This window comes from Danio aesculapii, chromosome 19, assembly GCF_903798145.1.
Source record: "Danio aesculapii chromosome 19, fDanAes4.1, whole genome shotgun sequence".
Taxonomy (NCBI): Eukaryota; Metazoa; Chordata; class Actinopteri; order Cypriniformes; family Danionidae; genus Danio; species Danio aesculapii.
This window is the reverse complement of record NC_079453.1, coordinates 33,694,072-33,714,460: the sequence shown is the minus strand read 5'-3', so window position 1 is coordinate 33,714,460 and position 20,389 is coordinate 33,694,072. Positions and strand designations below refer to the sequence as shown.

At 38.9% G+C, this 20,389-nt stretch overlaps 1 protein-coding gene across 2 annotated transcripts in view; it reads right to left on the bottom strand.

The window, feature by feature from the left end:
* Positions 1 to 1,154: 1,154 nt before the first annotated feature.
* atxn1a (ataxin 1a) overlaps positions 1,155 to 20,389 on the bottom strand; it is a 205,691-nt gene continuing 186,456 nt past the window's right edge. For both annotated transcript variants that reach the window (XM_056480057.1, XM_056480058.1), the window contains 2 exons: positions 8,948 to 11,044; positions 1,155 to 7,887 (listed from right to left, as the gene is read on the bottom strand). In XM_056480057.1, coding sequence (XP_056336032.1) covers positions 7,327 to 7,887; positions 8,948 to 10,732 — 2,346 coding nt within the window. In that variant the 5' untranslated portion in view covers positions 10,733 to 11,044 and the 3' untranslated portion in view covers positions 1,155 to 7,326. The remainder of the gene's footprint in view (positions 7,888 to 8,947; positions 11,045 to 20,389) is intronic.

The following is a 20,389-nucleotide window of genomic DNA, read 5'->3' as shown; positions in this document are numbered from 1 at the left end:
GACTAATTACAATACCCATATCAAGCAGCCCATAGAGAGTGAAAGGAAACCATAACGTGGGCTTGTAGAAGATTCTCAGCCTGAGGTTATTAATCCAGCGGTTTGGACAAGAATTGACAAAAAATGTCAAACAACAGTCAAGTTGAACAAAGAAATCCTGACTGAATTTTTTTCTTTCTTTCTTTCTTTGTACAATTAATGTTAAAGAAAAGCAAACTCAGTTTGTTTTCAATGAGAGCCACAATAAAATAAAAGAAAAACGTTTGATTTATTTTCTTTCAAACTCCCAATCCAACATTCGTCTCTTTTTTTTGTCATCTGTGCCAGAAAAATGAAAATAAAAACAAGGAAATTGTCTCCTCTATTGAGCGGTCACAGAGGCGCTCTTAAAAAAACATTCATTAAAACATCTCTCTTCGTCTCCAACCATGATAAAAGAGTGCTACAGAGGAGACCAAGCAAAAGTACAACGTCCAAAGTACATGAAGCAAGGTCAAATATCGAATAAAAACAAAGAAAACAGAATGATGGTGCACACATCAGTACAACAACAACAAAAAGAGTCATCTCAGGTTCATAGAGGACCATATTTTCAACTCTGTCCACGTCGTCTCGACCTGTTGGACCCAGGAACAAGCCGAGACGGAGTGATTTCGCATTGGAGGGGAGAAACCATGATGACACCAATCTCTCTCTCACCCTTATCTTACTCATGATTAGAAAGTGCTGAAACAGTATTATCAAGTCTATCTATTCTATAAATGACAAAAAAAATGTGCATTTTGTTTTTCGTTTGTTTCTATAAAAGTGGTCCCCACTTTGATGAGGTCGATGAATCCTTTCTCAGTCTTTCATTTATGTTTTTTTTTTCAGTATCTTGCATGTGTGAGGATCTGGGCTCGTGACGTCAGAGGAGACAACAGACAGATTGTGATGCAGACGGACAAACCGAAAACACGGAGACAGACAGAGTGTGTTAAGAAGGCCTCATATGGTGTAGAGACATTGTGGGAAACCAAAGCACAGGGCCAATGAAATGACTGCTTCTGGTTACAGCAGTTTAACACACACAAGAATATATATATATATATATATATATATATATATATATATATATATATATATATATATATATATATATATATATATATATTTATATTTATCTCTTTACACGTACACAAACCTTTCAAAGGTCACACTACCTCCTCAACACACACATTCACACCTATTTCCCATCCCTGAGTAAGCCCAAGGAAAGATTTTTGACCTTTAACAGAAAAGCAAATGATGTCGTCATAACGTCAGAGACAGCAAACTCACCCCTCTGCCAAAGAAACAATAAAGCAGGATTGTGCAAAACAACGAGAGATCAGGGGGGCTCACTATAAACTGAAAAACACAATTTACTTGCACGGAGCAAAGTAAAATCTTTAAACCCACAGGCTACAGATGGTTTTAAACTTACTAGCATACAAGTCGAGGGACTGCAAGCCACAGAAAGAGTGCTACATACAGATGGCACAAACTGTTACGCGTGTAACAGAAACAGAAGAGTTGTGAGGATTGATTATCATATGACTAAAAAAATAGCGGCTGCTACTAATAATGTTCAGTTATTTCTCTCATCTCTCGACACTGGAGGTCACAAGAGACGATCGTTATCAGTACAATAAACCTCCAACTGTACCATGTGCATCTTTTATTCTCTTTGTGATGACCGTCAAATGTGACGGCGCCCAGCATCTGTGATGTTTCATTCATTCAGGTCATCAACGTCAAGCATATTTAATTCATTCGCAGCTGGATTTATTCCTAAACAGTAGGCGACACGGACGCTCGGATGTTGATAATGCAAACTAATTGCATAACTGGGTTGAACGAGTACACTTGTTTACCTCCTGGTCCATAACAAGTGACACTTCAAGTCAACATGAATCAAAAATCAACTTAAATTAATCGCTTAAAGAAACACTCTTATGACAAAAGGTTCATTTTAGAACTCTCCTAGAGTTAAACAGATGGTTGATTATACCATTTTTGAATTCGTTCAGCCAATATTTTGGTTTGGTTGGGGTATATTTAGCTTAGCTTAGCTTAGATTGTCGAATCAGGTCGAGTTTTGATGATTTTCCTGTTTAACAATGGACTCTTTCGTAGTTGCATTATGTACTAAAACTGACAAAATGAAAAGTTGCTATTTTACAGGCTGATTTGGCTAGATACTATTAGGGGTGTAACGGATCACGGTTGATCACAACCCATGGTTCAGAACACATGTGGCTCACGGATTAATACATTGTTTAATTGGTAGATTATTTCCAAATTTGTAACGATCACAGAGAGATCGCCTCTTGAGTCATTCAAATCACATGTATGAAAGCATTTAGGCTTTCCTGTAAAATATAATGATGATAAACGAAGTTGTGGTGGGTTATTCAGGATGTGGTGGGTTTCTTAGGTTATTAAAGGGGTTTTCTGTCACTACTTATTTAGCGTGCATCAATGCATTCAGTGTAAGCGGATTTCTTCATATTATTTTTAATAAAATTACAGGTTCTGTTAAGTTCTGTTGCAGTACTGTTTTTGTAATAAATGCAAAGCAAATTAAACTTGTCACCTCCCCTTTTTGGCTGATCCGAATAATGGTCCAACCCGTGACTGAAAAACTACTATGTGATCCGAACCATGAGATTTGTGATCAATTACACCAGTATCTACTATACTCTCATTCCGGCGTAATAATTAAGGAACTCTGCTGCAGCACGTGCAATGACCAAACTCACCAAAATGCTAATGGTCGAATCCGAAACATCAATTTATGCTAAGCTAAGCTAAAAGCATCACCAAACCTGGAGATTAGCTAAATAGATAAAAGAAAGTTAAAATTATTTGAAATTTGACATTTTTTAAAAGTCTTTCTAGGTCTTATTGTGAGGGAAAAATTGATGCGCTTTTGAAAATATAGGCATCAATGGTTCCATGAAGAACCTTTAATGTTTTGTACCACACAAAAGGTTCTTTACAGTTGAAAAGGGATTTTAGGGAATCTTTTAAAAATCTTCTTAGACCAGGGGTGTCAAACTCAGTTCCCAAAGGACCACAACCCTGCACATTTTAGTTCCAACCCTGCTTCAACACACATACCTTTAGGCTTCAAACAAGCCTGAAAGACTCAATTAGTTTGATCAGGTGTGTTTAACTGGGGTTAAAGCTAAACTTTGCAGTTGCGGCTCTCAAGTTCCTGGAGTTCGACACTTGTGTCTTAGAAACTCTTCAACCAAAAGTGTTGCAGATGTGGAAACCAAAATGGTTTTCTATGGAGTCAAAATTGGAGCCTTTATTTTAAAAAGTACATGAGGTGCGTCCCAAATCGCATACTTATGCACTATTTTACGCCATTTTGTAGTATAAATAGCGTAAGTAGTGCGTTCACACTGAAAACTCGAAAAATAATAAGTGCACTTTAATTACCAGGATGATGCACTCATTCGACCGGTAAAATGAAGTGTGTAATGTTGGACACTTCACACACTTAATGACCGTAGCTTTGCCCACGTAGCGGAAGGGGCGGAGCTATCGGGCGCACATGTTGGATTTTGGATTGTGAAAGCGAAATTCTCCTATGAGAGTGATTATAGCGCCTCCTGATGGAGAATGCTGCAATACTCACGGCAGGTATTTTACTTTGTTCATTTATTTCACTAATTTGGCAACCGTCAAATGTCATCTGGGAAACGGTTTGAATTTCCGCTTAGTAAAAAACCATTAGTGTTCCATTTGGGACGACACTACATTCATCTACTATGCTATTAAGTGTGTAAGTGCATAAGTACATAGTGCATGAGTGCATAGTGTATAGTGTGCCATTTGGGACGCAGCTATGGTCTTCCAGACAAAACAAATTTAATCTCCCACTCACATGACCATGTTTTAATTATTTTAGTAAAGTCACTTTCGTTTTACCATGAAAAACCTGCTTTTTCTTATTGCAAACCCTGAAACATACCACACTGTGGAAGTCAAACGGGTTCAACTATCAATTCATGTTGACGATAACAGATATCATAAGTGAGTACAAGTGAATGAATTAGTATTCTCCCCTAAAATCTCAAAACCTACATTTGACATGAAACTCGGTCAAAAATACTGTCAAGGTTATATGGCTATGAATATGAGGAACAGATAAAAAGAGAGAAATTGTAGGAACTGTAGGTGGTTGTGCCTTGTGAGAAAGCGGTCGAACGTACGTGCCAGGCAACAGAAGGTAGCTAACGGTTGCGGTTGGGTAAACATACTCTGAGAGAGGCGTACTGGTTCTGTATGGGCACCTGAAGAGCATCTAGAGGTCACTATAGATTATGGGTTAAGACGGCTAGGAGGGGACAGACTCTGTCACTGCATATTAATTTACATTTCTCCCTGAAGTTACTGAGGGCTGGCTGTGCAAACTGCAAATCAACCTAAAGAGGATAAAAAAAACAGCTTGCTGAGGTCGAACAGAAGGTCTGGCGTGGATGTCTATGTGTTTTTTTGTATTTTTGGTTCAGCACTAGAGACTAAGGGTTATTGCTACGTGCCGTTGTTCGGAATGCTTCTCGTGCGTACGTGGAACCACACTGTGCAACCAGAAGGAGGCAGACTGTAAAATGATTGAAGCAATGAGCAACATTGAAAACACTGATCATTACATGAAGAGAAGGACAACAGGAAAAGATCGGAAAAACCAGACAAAAATGTGAGACCGCCATCGACAGTTCTGTTCTTGGGGTGGTTCAACGGACAAACAATAAAATTTCTAGCGTTTGGCCCAAAATAAATGTCGAACACAATGAAAATATCAAGTTTGATTGGTTGAAGCGGATACATTCACACATACAATCCAAGTAAAACTCACACACACAGGTCAAAAGACAGAAGTGGAGACATTTCCAATGGAAAAAATAAAATAAAATGCATGCTTGTGGTGTTGATCTGAGAAACCCTGTTTTATTATAAAAAAATAAAGCATTTTCAAATTGTATATGGGGTGCACTCACTCACCCACCCTCCACCACTCATTAAATCCATTCATTCATCTTTTATTCTCTACTACAACCCATCTTCCTGCCAGATTTTCACCTACCAAAGTTAACTTGAGTGTGGCCACTCGAACGACTTGACAAGTATGCAGGCTACAGGCTATGAACGAACTCTTCAACACAGCACTGTGCAAAAATCCTGCTGATACAAAACCTCCTGAAAAGGAGCTTCCTGGTTTTCCTAATGAAAATGAACCCAACAGACCTGCGAACTAAACAAACTTGCCAAGAGACTGCTACATTTCAGTTAAAATCAGGTTTTCGGCCCTGTCTGTGCAGGCAGAAAACAAAATAAATCATGTTACTATCTCTCCAGATGTGCAAATTGCAATATTCTTTTAAGTAGAACTTAAATATCTATTTATAATATGTGTGGTACACACACACATGCACGCACCCAAACACACACACACACTCACACAAAACTGAAATGACTACATGACTGCTTTCACATACGTTCGATGAGTCAGTGTCTTGGGGGACGGGACTAAAAACGTGCTCATGTAGTCTTGCGCTCTCATACAGTAAGATAGATATAGCATATGCAGTTCTATACACGTTAATGTACAAAAAATACATGACATGTCTATTTCAACATGACTGAAAATCACCGTAACCGTGTGTACATGTGTATGTGTGCGGCTGCACACAAACTCGCATGCGGGCACGATCACACACGTTGCTAACAAACAAGTATATGACACTCTTCGATCCTCCAAAGATTACCGTAGCCAGAGTTTCTCACTTACACTTTGTCTCTCATATCATATCGCTCGTAAATATATAAACAGTCTCTGTACGCATTTCCATTCCATCCTTATTTGCATTCATACTTTCATTCGACTAGCTTTAAATTACTTAAATGGCAGTTGTTTTATCATCTTTACTCAACGTGCTTGAGATGGCTTAGCCATTCATTAAAAAAGTGCTTCCTTTAAAGCAGTCCTCATGAGGACAAAATCTCATTTTCTTTCATCACCTTTTACATTCATTCCTTCACTGTGACCCTACCGTCTTTCCAGAGTCACTCAACATCCAATTGATGATACAGCATACAGTACTGTGTTTACATTGAAAAAAGTCAACAGAAAATAGTTGTAGCAATAACAATAACAATAATACATCATTATTTCATTCAGTTGATTGAAACTACTATCAGTGACAGGCGTGTTAGTTAAGCGCTTCGGCACTCACACCTCATCCTTCGCAGCCAACTTTCCAACTCTTTCTTTCAAAATAATCAACTTTCTCTTCTTTAAACGAAATCAAAACAGCCGAGACTGCACTAAAACAAAAGACTGGTCGATCTCCTCATCCATTGTGTTTGTATGCATCAAGATACATCCATGCATATATATTCATAGACAAGAACCCATTCTGTGTCTACGTACAAAAAAATGACCCCTGATTGCAAGGTTGACACATTCATCACAAAAAAGGGGGGAAAACATAAGAAAAATCTACCCATCAGGTATGATAGGAGGGTTTGAAAAGTAAGACGAAAACATGCAAAACTACAAAAATAGTCAAATAAAAGGTTAGACAGTTGGATATATAAAAATAGATTTGTCAATCTTCCCTGTTTAAAGTTTCGTCTTTTCTGAGGAGCAAACTGGCACCGCTCAATGACATCATCTCTCTTGGCCTGTACCATGGTATTTGGAAACCTCTTTTTGCACTTCAATAAACGTTAATAGAATCTATGCTAGTCTAACTGTGCTGACCATACTGCTCTATATTGTTAGGATCGATTTGGATAGTCTCTTGTAGTCACAGTTAAACAAGATGGCTGACATCATGTAAACTCCTGCAACCAGTGGAGGAGTGATTTCCGTTCTGCCACCATATTCACACCACTTGTTCATCTTCCCTTACTAACATTTTCAGGTTCACTCAGCAAAAGAATGTTTTAATTGCCACTAAGTGTGGTTTGCAAGCGAAAGAATGTCGTAGGTGAGAGACTAGAGAGACGTCTTGTCAGCTGTGATTTTATATGCCAGAGCCTTCAGGATATCATGTCGTCTCACAACCTTCTCACCTTGCTCTACATCCACCTTGTATTTGACCAATCAAATGAATTGCACCAATTGCCTGTGTAATATTGAATTCCTCTATTACAATGTTAGAAGTGATAACGTAGATACTGAGTAAATCTTGACTTTAGGAAAAGAAATCTGGACAACAGATCAAATAAAAACATTCTGAGGGCAAATTTTGCAATTGTAAAACCGGACAGTCTGATGCATGTTCACTTTCCAATATTTGATCTGCCTTCGATACTGATTTTAACCTCCTGAGGGATGAAAGAAGGCTTAGGGAACGTTAAAGGGGGCTCTCCTTCTGGATTTTCTACTTTGCGACCCTCGGGGGCGGACCACCTTCTTTTTCGACCTGTGGGTTTACTGGTGGTCTCTGATTCTGTGTGTGTTGGAGCTTTGCAGTTGTCCCTTTCACCAAACCTCAGTTCTCCGTTCTCTCTATTGCCTTGACCGCCTCTACCTCCCTGATCTGCACACTGCCCGAGTCCATTTTCCTGTTCTGTGTGCCGAACACCCCCTCGTGCGCCACTCGAGAGTGCTTTTGGTGATTTAAGAGGTGGACCGAGGGCAGGCGCGTCCAAGACTTGCCCCTGGCTCTTCTTGATAGAACCGTTCCTCAGGTTCTTCAGGGTGAGAGAGATGCAGACATCACCCACTGAAAGCTTGGTGCATGGCAGCTCGAGCAGCTGAGTAGTCCGATCCGGACAACAAGATGACCAGCCCTGGCCAAACACAAAGAAAGGATACTCTACTAGCACCTCCACACTGACCTGCAAAAGAAAAAGGGAGTCAAAAAGAGAGGACAATGATTTCCTAAAGTAGAAGTCGTGCACAAATGCCTGATGATATGAATGAATGCCTTTGCTAAATAGCATCTGTTAATCAGCGCCTCTCGAAATGACAGACTTTAGAACTGCTTTCGAGTGGGTGGCCCCATCTCAACTCCCAGACAAATGAAGCAGATTTTTCATACAGCCCACTCACAGTACAACAGAAGGAAGCAGAAATAAGGAATGACTCAATTCTGCCGGTGAATCCCACACAAACTAAACAAAGATGCCATGGGGACAGCCAGGGGAGGGATTATGGAACAGGGAGATGATTTCAGCTGCCAATTTGCCCCACATCTACTTACACTGATTGAGTGCAGGTGGAGTTCATAAAAGGGGACATTCACACCCTCACAGCATATAAAAATATAAACTTAATGACTACCATATGCTTATTAAAAACGAGATGATAAAGTTGCATGAAAGACGTAAAGTAGAAAAAGATCCCTGGGCATTTGCAAATGCTGTAAAGATTTTTGAACTGACAATTGTTAAATATGAAATTAAATTAGCCATCTTTGGAATCCATCTGTATATTATGAAACTGTCCTTGAAGGGCCAATTTGCCAAGATATTTCAACTGTAATCACACCTCATAAAATGGCATGATGCAATTTGTATTCTAATGTAAATGATATACTTCAAATATGCACTGTATGTAATTAATAAGAAACGTATATAGGACATTCAAATGAACATCTGAAAAATCATTAAAATGCTCATTTCAGAGATGGCAAGAAACAAACAGAAGTTATGTTTCAGATGGGCAATATTTAATATTTTGAGGACAATATAATTGATGTATATACATCTAGAACTTAAACAAAGGTCAACTCCATCAGATAATTTTTTATAATAAACCCTTTACTACCATGTGATTGTTATCCCATAGTCATCAATCTCAAGTTTATTGCCCCCGCTTATCTTTGTGTATCAGAAAAACAGATGCTCAAATGTGTCTACAAGCAGCAGTGTTAAAATAGAAAACATATGAACCCACCTGTGAGCGTTGCGCTCCTACAGCAAACTGTATTATAGCAAAGTTAGGTGTATGACTGCTGTCGATGCGCTCTACAGTGCTGGAATCAATCTTCAGCTCGTTGCTAATCTCAGCACTCTGAATGAAATCCTCTGTTTTCAGGTCTTCCACACGCTTCAGTTCCCCATCTGCCAATTGGATGATGGAGCCCTTGGTGAAGTAGGGTGGCATTGAAGGAGCTGAGGGTGGAGGTGGAGTTGTCAGCAGGCCAGCAGGTGCTGGAACCACAGGCAAATGCAGCTGGGCTTGAACCATAGCGGTGGCAGGGTGGGGGTATGGAGCCGGAGATTCAAAAGTCTCCACTTTGGGGGCTGTTGAGGTGACGAAAGCATGGGGCAGTGCAGCAGTTGATGTAGCGGTAGCTTCAGTTCCACTTACTGGGATGATGACCGGCTGAGTTCCAGGGATGACCAAGTGCTGGGGTAAGGTGGTGTGGTAGCTGAGAGGCTGCTGGTGCCCTGTGCCGGCAAAGTAACCAATGATAGGCTGCTGGGTGGAGTAGAAATTAGTGGAGGGGAGGCTTAGGGAGAGTGACTCTGTGCTGTTAAGTGTGGTCTGAATGACTGCATGGTGAGACTGCCCTGGAACTGCTCCCTTAAGATTGTCCACAGGTGGAGGGGGAAGAGCAAATGAAAGGGAGGAAGATAAGGAGGAACTGCGGGAGACAGGTTTGCCAGCACAAATGCCTCCTTTTTCATGGTGGGATGTCGAGGGAGGCAGCTTGTCTGATGTACCTATAGAATCAGCACTAGTGGAGCTATGACTATTAGGTACCAGCACCAATGAGGTCCTCATGGCTGTGCTGTCCTGCGGATATTCAGCAGGTAGCACAACATGCCGAGTTTCAAAGTGACGTGGGCTTTGCTGCTGGTGGATCTGGTGCTGCTGGGCAGAGGAACCCCCTTTGGCAGTGCTGCCCTGCTTCCCTGCACTAGACTCAGAAGATGGACCAAAACGTCTGTCCTTCTCCAGCTCTCCATTCAGCAACTCCCTGGTCCTTGTCTCCTCCCTCTTGGGTAAAAGACTTTCCGTGTATGGGACTAAGACCTGTGAAGGGCCACCAAGGGGAAGTGTGTGGTGAGGATGTAAATGTAGTGGCAAGTGTGTATGCGGTGATGAAACAGTTCGAGGGGATATGCTTAGAGGAGATCCAGCAATTTGAACATATTGAGTGGAGTGAGGTGAAGAGGAGTTGTCAGTTGTGACCAGGCCTTGAGGACGGCCCAATTGGTGGTGCTGATCAATTTTGGATACTGGAGAACTGGAGGTGCTGGCATAAATTTCACGTTGTGTGGTAGTGGTGGCAGCTAAAGGGGGAGCTAGTGGTGAGATGTAGCCAGCATATGGTGCAGAGTAGGGAGGGTTGATGAAGTGTATATTGTGAGGCAGGGGTGTGTACTGGATTGCGCTAGGTGAATGGGAGAGAGGTGATGTGTAAACTGCAGGTATGGTGGTCACTGCAGATAGAGCTCTGGTTGAGTGTGTGGACGAGGAAGGTGCGCTCTCAGCCACGGCTGACAATGGTTTATATTGAGGCCCATCTGGTTCTGCAGAGGTGCTGGTGTGCAGCCGGCCTTTGTCATGCCCACTGGCCAGACTGGCAAGCCAAGCCAGGTTCCCTCCACGCTGGCTCTCATTGGCAGGCGCCATCACCATGGGCTTCTCCTCTGAGGGCAGAGTGCTTGCTGGGATTTCACGCTTCTTTGGGGGCAGGCATTCATTGCTCCGCTCCTGGTTTGACTTCATGGTGTCTGAGAATCTTGAATCACTCTTTCTGGATTTTTCTTTCCCCTTTTTTGGCTCTTTTCCTCTCCCTCCTGGTCTCTGTTTGTCTTGCTAACAGAGTGTGCCCTCCCACTGATTGGCTTGGAGCAAAGATGGGAATGGGGTAAAGAGGAAAGTGGTGGTGAGAGGGGATGTGTCCTGTGCCTAAGGTCGGATTGACACAGATTTCAGTCTTAAGCAATTGAAGTCACACCTGCTGCAGGAGAGCGGTCCATGCAATTCATGTGGAATCATTTCCTTCTGAGAGAGTGTCTCCAGGACTGCAGGAAGAACCTGAAATATAATAAAGAAACATAATCAGGTTTAATGCACAAATATAATTAAGGTTACAATTTAGGCTAGGAGGCAGCTCTTATATGATAAAGTCATATAAACTTAGAAAAGTCTGAAACTTGGAAATTCCAAAAGCGGATGTTCAAAAAGAAACAAATAAATGTAAGCTGTAAATATTTTGTTTATCAGGATTTGATTCTTTGCCACAGTGGTGCTGAATGGACGGATAACTTGCAGTCGTTTATTGAGGACTATCTTGACAGCAGCTTAGTAAACACAACAAACATTTTTGTAAAATAACATGAACCCAGCAAATTGATAAATGCATAAGTATATTAATAAAGTAAGAACTGTCTGTATTGGATGTTGACTTAAAAATTGTCCATCAAATAAGAAAGATAGTGCAGTCTCTTTTCCTCCTTCCTCCTACTCTAGATTGTATGAGGAGACACGTGACAAAACAATGATGCTGTGCAGTGTTACGGCTTGTTTGACATTCCTCCCTGAGCTCTATTGATTGGACCCATTCAGCTGCGTCTGTTGTCCAGCACTAGTGGGAGGATGGTTTTGCATGATAAACAGGCCCTGATGATTTAACAAGTGTCGCAGTGCTATAAAAGAGGAGGCAGATATCGATGTAAGCGAAACCCAGCTTTTAATTTGGACACTACTAAAAATACCATAAATTACTACCAAACAGTACTACCAACATTTTTGGACATGTACCATGGTACTGAGACTTATGCAAGTATCTTTGTATTACTATATGATACCAAGACTGTACTACAACTGTTTGGACATGTTAAAACAATGCTTCTTTAAACATGGTACTATTATGGTATTCTTTGAAATAGTGTATCTACCACAATAAAATAATATATATACTAACACTAAAAACAAATACTAAAACATAGTAGAGGTTGTGTTTAGGTTCACAAAGGTAATGCCATCTCTTAAAGCAGACACAACAGCCTTTAGCTGAATACAAACAGTAGGAGAATGTCCTCTGTGTTTGCTCCTAAGTCAAAGTAAAGTAAAATGGTTACACAACGACTGAACATCGGTGATTGACGGCTATTGACGCTGAGCAGGGTGTTTATTCTCAGCACTCTTTCAATCAGTGTTTCCTGCTTCTTTTTCCACTTTTCGTTCCCTTTTTCTTATTCTTTCCCTTTGGCTCATATATCTTTTCATCTCTCTTTGCACCAACCCCCAACCTCTCTTCTAAGTATTTTCCTTTTGCCATAATTTGCATCAGACAAGGGCAATCAAGCATGTTAATAACCCAATTATCATAATCATTTTAATTAATGATTTAAGTAATCATGCATGGTTGATGACAATATTACACAGATGGCTTTAGAACTTACTATAAAGGCATTTCGAGAGGTTTGAAGCTTGAATGCTTGCGGTGATATATGCTTCCCATGAATCAAAGCGCACCCAAAGACTCTCTGCATCAGAAGATGCTTATTTCCAAGCTACGCGTACAGTACTATGCAAAAAGTATACATTTAAATGAGTATGAATGAAAACCTAGAGAACACAGGAGAAGGACACAAGTCAATGGCATCTCTGTGGGTATCACTGAAAACTGAGTGAATAAAGCATTTATATAGTGCAGGGGTCACTAAACCAGCAATACCTTCCTGCAGATTTCAGTTGCAACCCTGACCCAACAAACCTGTCTATAATTATCAAGTGCTGCTTCAGGTCCTAATTAATTGGTTCAGGTGTGTTTGATCAGGATTGGAGCTGAACTCTGCAGGAAGGTAGCTCTCCAGGAACAGGGTTGGTGACCCCTGATATAGGCTGCGTCCGAAACCGCATACTTACTATACAGTGTGCTAAAATCAGTATGCGAGCTGAGTAGTATGTCCGAATTCAAAGAATGCAAAAATCAGTATGCAAGAAGTACCCAAATGACTTACTACTACCGGCGGGATTCTGAAGTGCGCATGCACACTGCGCTATCCCATGACGCCCCTGCAAGAGAATTCCTGAATGGGAGTGAAGCGACGCAACTGACATAGGTCGGTCACGTGACCATGACAAAATGGAGGATGTAGTACGTCCGAATTTCATTCATACTTCTTACATTCATACTGTATATGCACTTTTCTAACGGCCGAGTAAGACGTTTAAATTCAAATGCAGTACCTATTGAGTAGTAGGTGGTTTCGGACGCAGCCCTAGTGTTTTATATAGTGTGACCCAAAGCCCTTTACAGACCGCTCAGGGGAACTCTTCTCAACCAAAAATGTTAATGTCACACAGTAATTGAACCAATGCAGTCACCACACACCAGCTATAGAGGCTAGGTGATAGAGATGAAGGGAATTTTGTCCAGAATTACTCTTTTACAAGGAGTGCCAATGGATTTTTGGATCCTAATGGAGCTTTAGGATCCACATTGACAACAGATTAAACACTCCCTGCTGGCCTCACTAGACTATAGTTCAAATGAAATCAAATATTTCAAACAAAATTCAGTCAAAGTAAAGCCGAGTTCTTTCCAGCATTTTAAAACAGCTCACCAAAACAAACATTTGGGGGAGTTTATTTTGGCTCCTGAACACCCTTTGAGCTACCATTGGTCCAAGGCGTTTACACAATCGGTGGGTGTGTTCTAGAACTACACTTTATTTGGCGTGTGACTTCTTCCCCTGATTTGTTTCTCATTCCAGACAGGAAAACAACATCCCAAATAACAATACTAGCCTGTGCGCACCTGTATGATCACTCGCAGTCAGATTTTAAAGACTTAGAGGGGGTCACACACCGGGCGATAAGCTACCCTCATTGCGTCAAGTCTTTTGTATGAGTTTGCACAAACTGGCGGCACAACTTGATGTCTGCAGCAAATAGAAAACAAAATACAGATGTCACGGTGGTGCTATTTCTGGAGAAGGCTGTTGGCCAGACGTTTATGAAACTGTCTCACAGCCACCATCATTGTGTTTAAGGGTACATGCGAGCAGGTTGACGTCTTTACCAGTGTTGAGCAATAACGCGTTAAGAGTAATGCGTTAATGTAACGGCATTACTTTTGACAGTAACTAATTCTGTAACGGAATACTTCTCAAATAAAGTAACTCTGTTATCATTACAATATGATGCGTTTGTCGGTTACTTGGTAAATTAATACATTTTGGCTGCAGTCTAGCCCACATCTGCCTGTTTACAGGGGCAATGCACCAACCACCGTAAAGAAGACGCATCGTGTATGAGGCACCAGACTAGACAAAAGTCAAGTGCGCACGAGAGACAACGTTACTATTATTAATTACTATTACTAATACTACTATGTTTGTTGTTTCAACTAAATAAGCACACATTTGTTATATGTATAACAAAATTTTCTAGTTTAGTAGATAGTGATATATTTCTGTTCAATTTTAGAACATGTTATTTAAAATGTATAGTGTTGTATTGCTCAAAACAATGCGGTAATTTATTTAGTTTTTATTATTTTACATATTTTTATAGCTGTAAACAACAGCAGATTTTACTCCTTGAATATACACAGCTCCATGAGTTGTTGACATACATGTTTATTATGTGGTTAGTTTGATTGCTCATTGATTTCATTTTTGAGCAGCTGTTATGTTTTTGTTTTGTTTAAAATGCATCAAATTTATGATCGTCTATAACAGTAGTTTTTTTTGGTGCCGAGTTTCACCAAACTGATTCTGAATGATAATTGAGATGACTTTGATATATTTATTTCATATAGGTTTTGTGTTTGTTGTATATTTTTGCTAGTTTTCATACTCAAGCTGTGAAAGAACATGTTTAAGGGTCAAATACAACAACTTTTAAGACGCTGAAGCAACTTTAGTTTTTGCTTTTTTGTTTCTGAATATATTATTCAGCAGGTTTATCACCTTGTGATATTTTTTATTTTTGTGCTGCTGGTCTGACTTAAATAAATTAGTGTTAAAAATTACTTCTTGTTTAAGTCGGTCTTGTGTTTTAGTTGTAAGAATGCAAATGAATTAAAACATTGAAGTTGATCAACAGTCTATTTGATGTTAAAAGACGTTATGAGGTATCTGCATGTTTTCCCAGTGTGTGCTAAACAGGGTTGAGTCACAGTCATTCATAGAAGTTCTACCGATAATTGTTACCTGTCAATTTGATGGACTGAAACCAAGTTTTTTTGGAGGGTAATGAAATGGCTTGAAGTATATATATATATAGTGTTTGCTAAGCATTGAAGCTAAGCAGGGTCAGTACCTGAATGGAGCCCTTCTGGCAATGCTGGTAAGATGAGGTGTTAATGCGCCCCGGTACACTTCAAATGAAGTTCTTTATTTGATGGCAAAATATGTTCAAAAAATCTTAGTGATGTAACATTGTACTTTGTTCGAACACTCCCACACCCCTGTGCTGCAGTAAGCGGGTTTGTTAAGATGTCAATCTGCTCGCATCTAATCCTAAACACGATGATGGTGGCTGTGGGATCATTTAAAAAAAGCATTAATGGGAGCATTAAAATGTTCTTTGGAAAAGAAACTCAAAAATGACTTTTAACAATAATGCATTACTTTTTGGTGTAAGTAATCGATAAAGTAATTGAGTTACTTTTTAAATGAAGTAACTACTAACTGTAGCTAGTTACTATTTATCAGTAACTACTGTAGCACAACACTGTCTTTCACAGCCACCATCATCTTCAACTTCGTTTGAAGTATACCGAGACATTAACACCTCATCTAAAGCTGCATTTATACTTTCGCCTGGCGCCGCATTGCACACCTCTGCTGACTGCGTGCACACCTCACGAAATGGAGGAGGCTTTTAAACTTGCCACGTTCGCCGTTGTGATATTCTTGAAAATGACAGGCTGTGGTCAAAAGACACTGACCATAAAGTCAGACGAATAAACAGAGAAGTAGGAAGTTTCCAGAACTACGTCATATCATTAATATCATTCAGTATTTTTAAACGAATTAATTTTATTGTTTTTATAAATTTTTTTAATGATTATAAGGATTTTTGTAACTATTCAAGATTTTTTTAATCAAACTTTGATGCATCACTTGCTTTTGTTCATATCTCAGACAGTTCCACCCATTAAAGTTAAATAATAATGACAACAGAACATGGGTTGCTCTACAAATATATCTTTTATTATGGCAAGAATAAAAGCAAAAAAAGTATACTTATTTAAAAATACAGTTGTTTTTTTTTTGCCCACTACAATTCACACATTACTGTCTGGCTAGTTTCTGTCCTCTACTTATGCTTAAAAGGCAATAATAGTCCAACATTCCTGACCATTCTCACCAATAAAGACTAGAAAAACAGGGCATCAGTATATTGTAAAACGATAGGTTCAAATATTAATTTCCAACAATTAAAGAAATAATGTGCTCCTTGATTATAGTTTTGTAACTATTAAATTGTTTTAAATTCAAAATTTTAACACAGTACATCAGTGTAAAACCTATGAATGGTTGAAAAACATATTTCTGTAATAGCGTACCCGGGTCTCCACTTTTGCCAAGACCTCTTTGGTTAACAAACTTATCCCTCAGGTTTTTCCAAACCTTTTAACAAAAACTTTCCTCCTTTTCCACAGCTGGTGCAATTTCTAGCCAAGAATTATTGATCATCTGGTTATCTCTATGATCACGGTTCATAAAGATGTCTGTACAGGCCTCATGTTTCAGATTAAATCTCCTAAAAATATTCAACTCAAATCAAATGTGGCGTCGCACAAACTGTTTGCTTGAGTCTCATAAAAAATCATGCGCTCCGCCAACCAAATCATCTCACGTGCACCCAAATCAAACCTCCACAAACTCTGCGATGATATCACATTCTCCATGTGCACTCAAGCAAACTAGGGGATGCGTCGAGTATAAACCAGGCTTTACCAGCAACCTGGATTTGGCAGAAGGTCCTAGTGCTTAGCTTCAGTGCTTAGCAAACACTGTACATATATACTTCAAGCTATTTCATTACCCTGCAAAAAAATTTTGTTTCAGTCCATCAAATTGACAGGTAATAATTATCGGTAGAACCTCTATAAATGACTGTGACTCAACCCTGTTTAGCACACACTGAGAAAGCACGCAGAAACTACATAACAAGGAAACCTTAGCAAAAGAGAGAGAGAGAGAGAGAGAGAGAGAGAGAGAGAGAGAGAGAGAGAGAGAGAGAGAGAGAGAGAGAGAGAGAGAGAGAGAGAGAGAGAGTAAGCCATAATATATGAGAAAGAGAGGTTGTAGTATATTCTCAACTCAACTGACTGCAGCTTACACCATTCTTTAATGAATGTCTGATACTGCAGGGAGCCAGTTAGGATTAATGACACTGATGCCAATGGCTGGTATTTTATGTACACACACTCACAAACATGCCTCAGTGTGTCGCTGTGGTATCCCGGGGAAAGCCAAGTCCTAATCTTTCACAGTTGGGTCCTCTCAGCCCTGCCTGCTTATCCCTCAGGATTAAACCCAACACACAGACACACACACACACACACACACACGCAAACACACACGCACAGAATAGGGAGGGAGCGAGCAATCTACTGACCTACATTAGTGAGAACACCATGCTACACCTACACACACACACGCGCACTTGTAAAACTGCAAGCACATAGCAACAGAAGACAAGCACAGAGGCTCATTCAAACACACACACACACACACACACACACACACACACACACACACACACACACACACACACACACACACACACACACACACACACACACACACACACACACACACACACACACACACACACACACACACACAGCTTCAGTGCTGTAAACTAAGAGTGTAGTGAGAGTAGAGAGAGGGGGAGAGAGAGGTATAAAAGCCTTGTCAGCTGGATCTTGCTGAGCACACTAGGAACAGTATCAGATGACCTGAAACCTAAACTTATTGTCCTCCATCAGCCCTGGCAACACTATGAATCACATCCCCGGGGCCCCAGAGCCACAGAGAACAGTAGGGACGAATCAGAGACATTAATCAAAGACATTCACTGCGAATCTAATGCAGATATGAATGAAGGAAAGCATGGGTGTGCTGAATGCTTTCTCCTCCACGAAACACCGCAATAATGCACCGCAACAATGTCATCCAGAGCTCTGTGGGCCACACTACTGGGTCAATGGGAGATGACCGTGAGGATGACAAGGTTTAAGTCAATATAACACAGCAATATTGACATGAATGGAACTCTGAGTAATGCACACAACTGACTGCGCTGATTTGAAGTGCAGTTTCTATAATGTAAAAATGAAATAAATATGAATATAGCGTATTATTTAATAGTTAACAAACTATTTCTTGTATAATTAATTTTAAATATATAGACCATTTCAATGTGATAATGTCATTGGCCCATGAAACTATTTCACAACACGATGCAATTAAATCATATCTTAACGTTCAAACATCTATCATAATTTTATTTATCAATATGTGGACCTTTTTGAATTCTTGGAATCTATGGAAAATTAAAATGTAAAACAGGACATATGTTAAGACCACTGTTATTGTTTACATCCCTCAAAATGGGCTTTAGTTATTTATATCATACACTCTAAAAAATGTTGGGTTATTTATTTAACCCAATGGTTGAGTTAAAATATTTAGTGCTTTGTTGGGTTATTTTGAACCTTTATTGTGTTATTTATTTAATAACTCAACCAGTTGGGTTAAATATTTAGAATTTCAACAGTCAACTGGTTTAACTGACAAAGAACAGCTATATTAAATGCGTAAGTAATGTTGTTTTTGCATTATAAAGTTTATTTAAGGTCTAACCAGGTGCGGATTTAACCAGTAAGCAAGGTAAGTGGCCGCTTAGGGCCCCTGGAAATCTAGGGGCCCCAATAAATATCTAAGTATAAATTATCCCTATATATAACATCGTTTTCTACCATATTTTGTATGGTGAGAGTTAAGCAAATACAATTTTAACATAATTAAATATTATTTAATATACAATCAAATATAATACTATTATAATAATGTAATGTTATCTAATAATAATATTACAAAATTAAATATCAATTATGGAGCAGTCCAGCAGTCAAATTTTTGAAAAAAAATATGTATTATTGTTAGTTGTAAATTCACTTTAAGAAAACTAATCATGTAAAATTTAGAGCTTGCATTACTTTAAAATGTCAAAAAGAAGATTGAGTGATATAAAAAAAAATAACGACAGCAATAAATAAACATAAAATAAAAGTAGAAAAGGTGCATTTCAGGACTTGGGCCCTTTGGCTTGGTCTAACGCGATAAAATAGTTATTTTTTTTTTGTTTTTTTTTTTATGAAATGACCTCTCCGTGTTGTGTTTTTTATATTTAACCAGCATTCTTAATATGATAATATAAACGCATGCTTCATAGCCAATCTATATATGGATAAAAACGCTTTCTCTACCCCCGTGTTCATTTCTACAGTTTTTTTTTTTTTTTTTTTTTTTTTCTTTAGAGGAAATGATACACATATTTGAGATATTCGGCCGTCATTCCCACCTTTAGGACGCAGCAGAGACATCAACCCAATTATAATAATAATAATAATTTATTATATAGTTGTTAAAGCCACTTTTTGGCAAAATAACCCAACAAATTAGTTAATTTTGTAATCCAAATTGTTGGGTTAACCTTAACAACTCAATGGATTGGGTTAAAATAACCCAACAGCAGGTAGGTGCTAAAACAACCGATCATTGGGTTACTTGTTGGGTTATTATTATCCCAACTGTTTTAAGTGAGTACCATATTAATTGAGAAACTACATTGGAAGTTAATATAATATTAAAAAGTAATTAATTATGCATTCATTTTTCCCCCATAATATATTTTTATTTTCAGTTTGTACACATTGAAATACAGTAGAACATTTTACATGCATTTTTTACAATAATAACCTTTCTACATTTACAAATTATACAAAATAAAAGAATAATACATTATATAACTAAACAAAAACAAACAAAAATTTATAAATAAAAATCCCTCTTTTTTGGTTAATCTATTCAAAAGTGATCATTATTATCAAACTAAATAGTGTACAGCAAATATTTAGATTGCAGAGTGTATCAATACAGATCTGTAAGACTGGAACTACATTGTCCACATAAAAAATATTCATCAACTTCATCCTCCGTTAATTTGACGCCTTTGATATATCTGATGAAAGGACTCTATATGTTTTCAAACACATGCTGTTTAGCTTTTAATATGTATGTTATTTTTTCTAAGGGCAGGCTTGACAACATCTGTCTTATCCATCGAGTAGTATTTGGTATTTGTCCATAGCAAAGCTACACATTTTTTTGGAATAAAGCAAGCTGA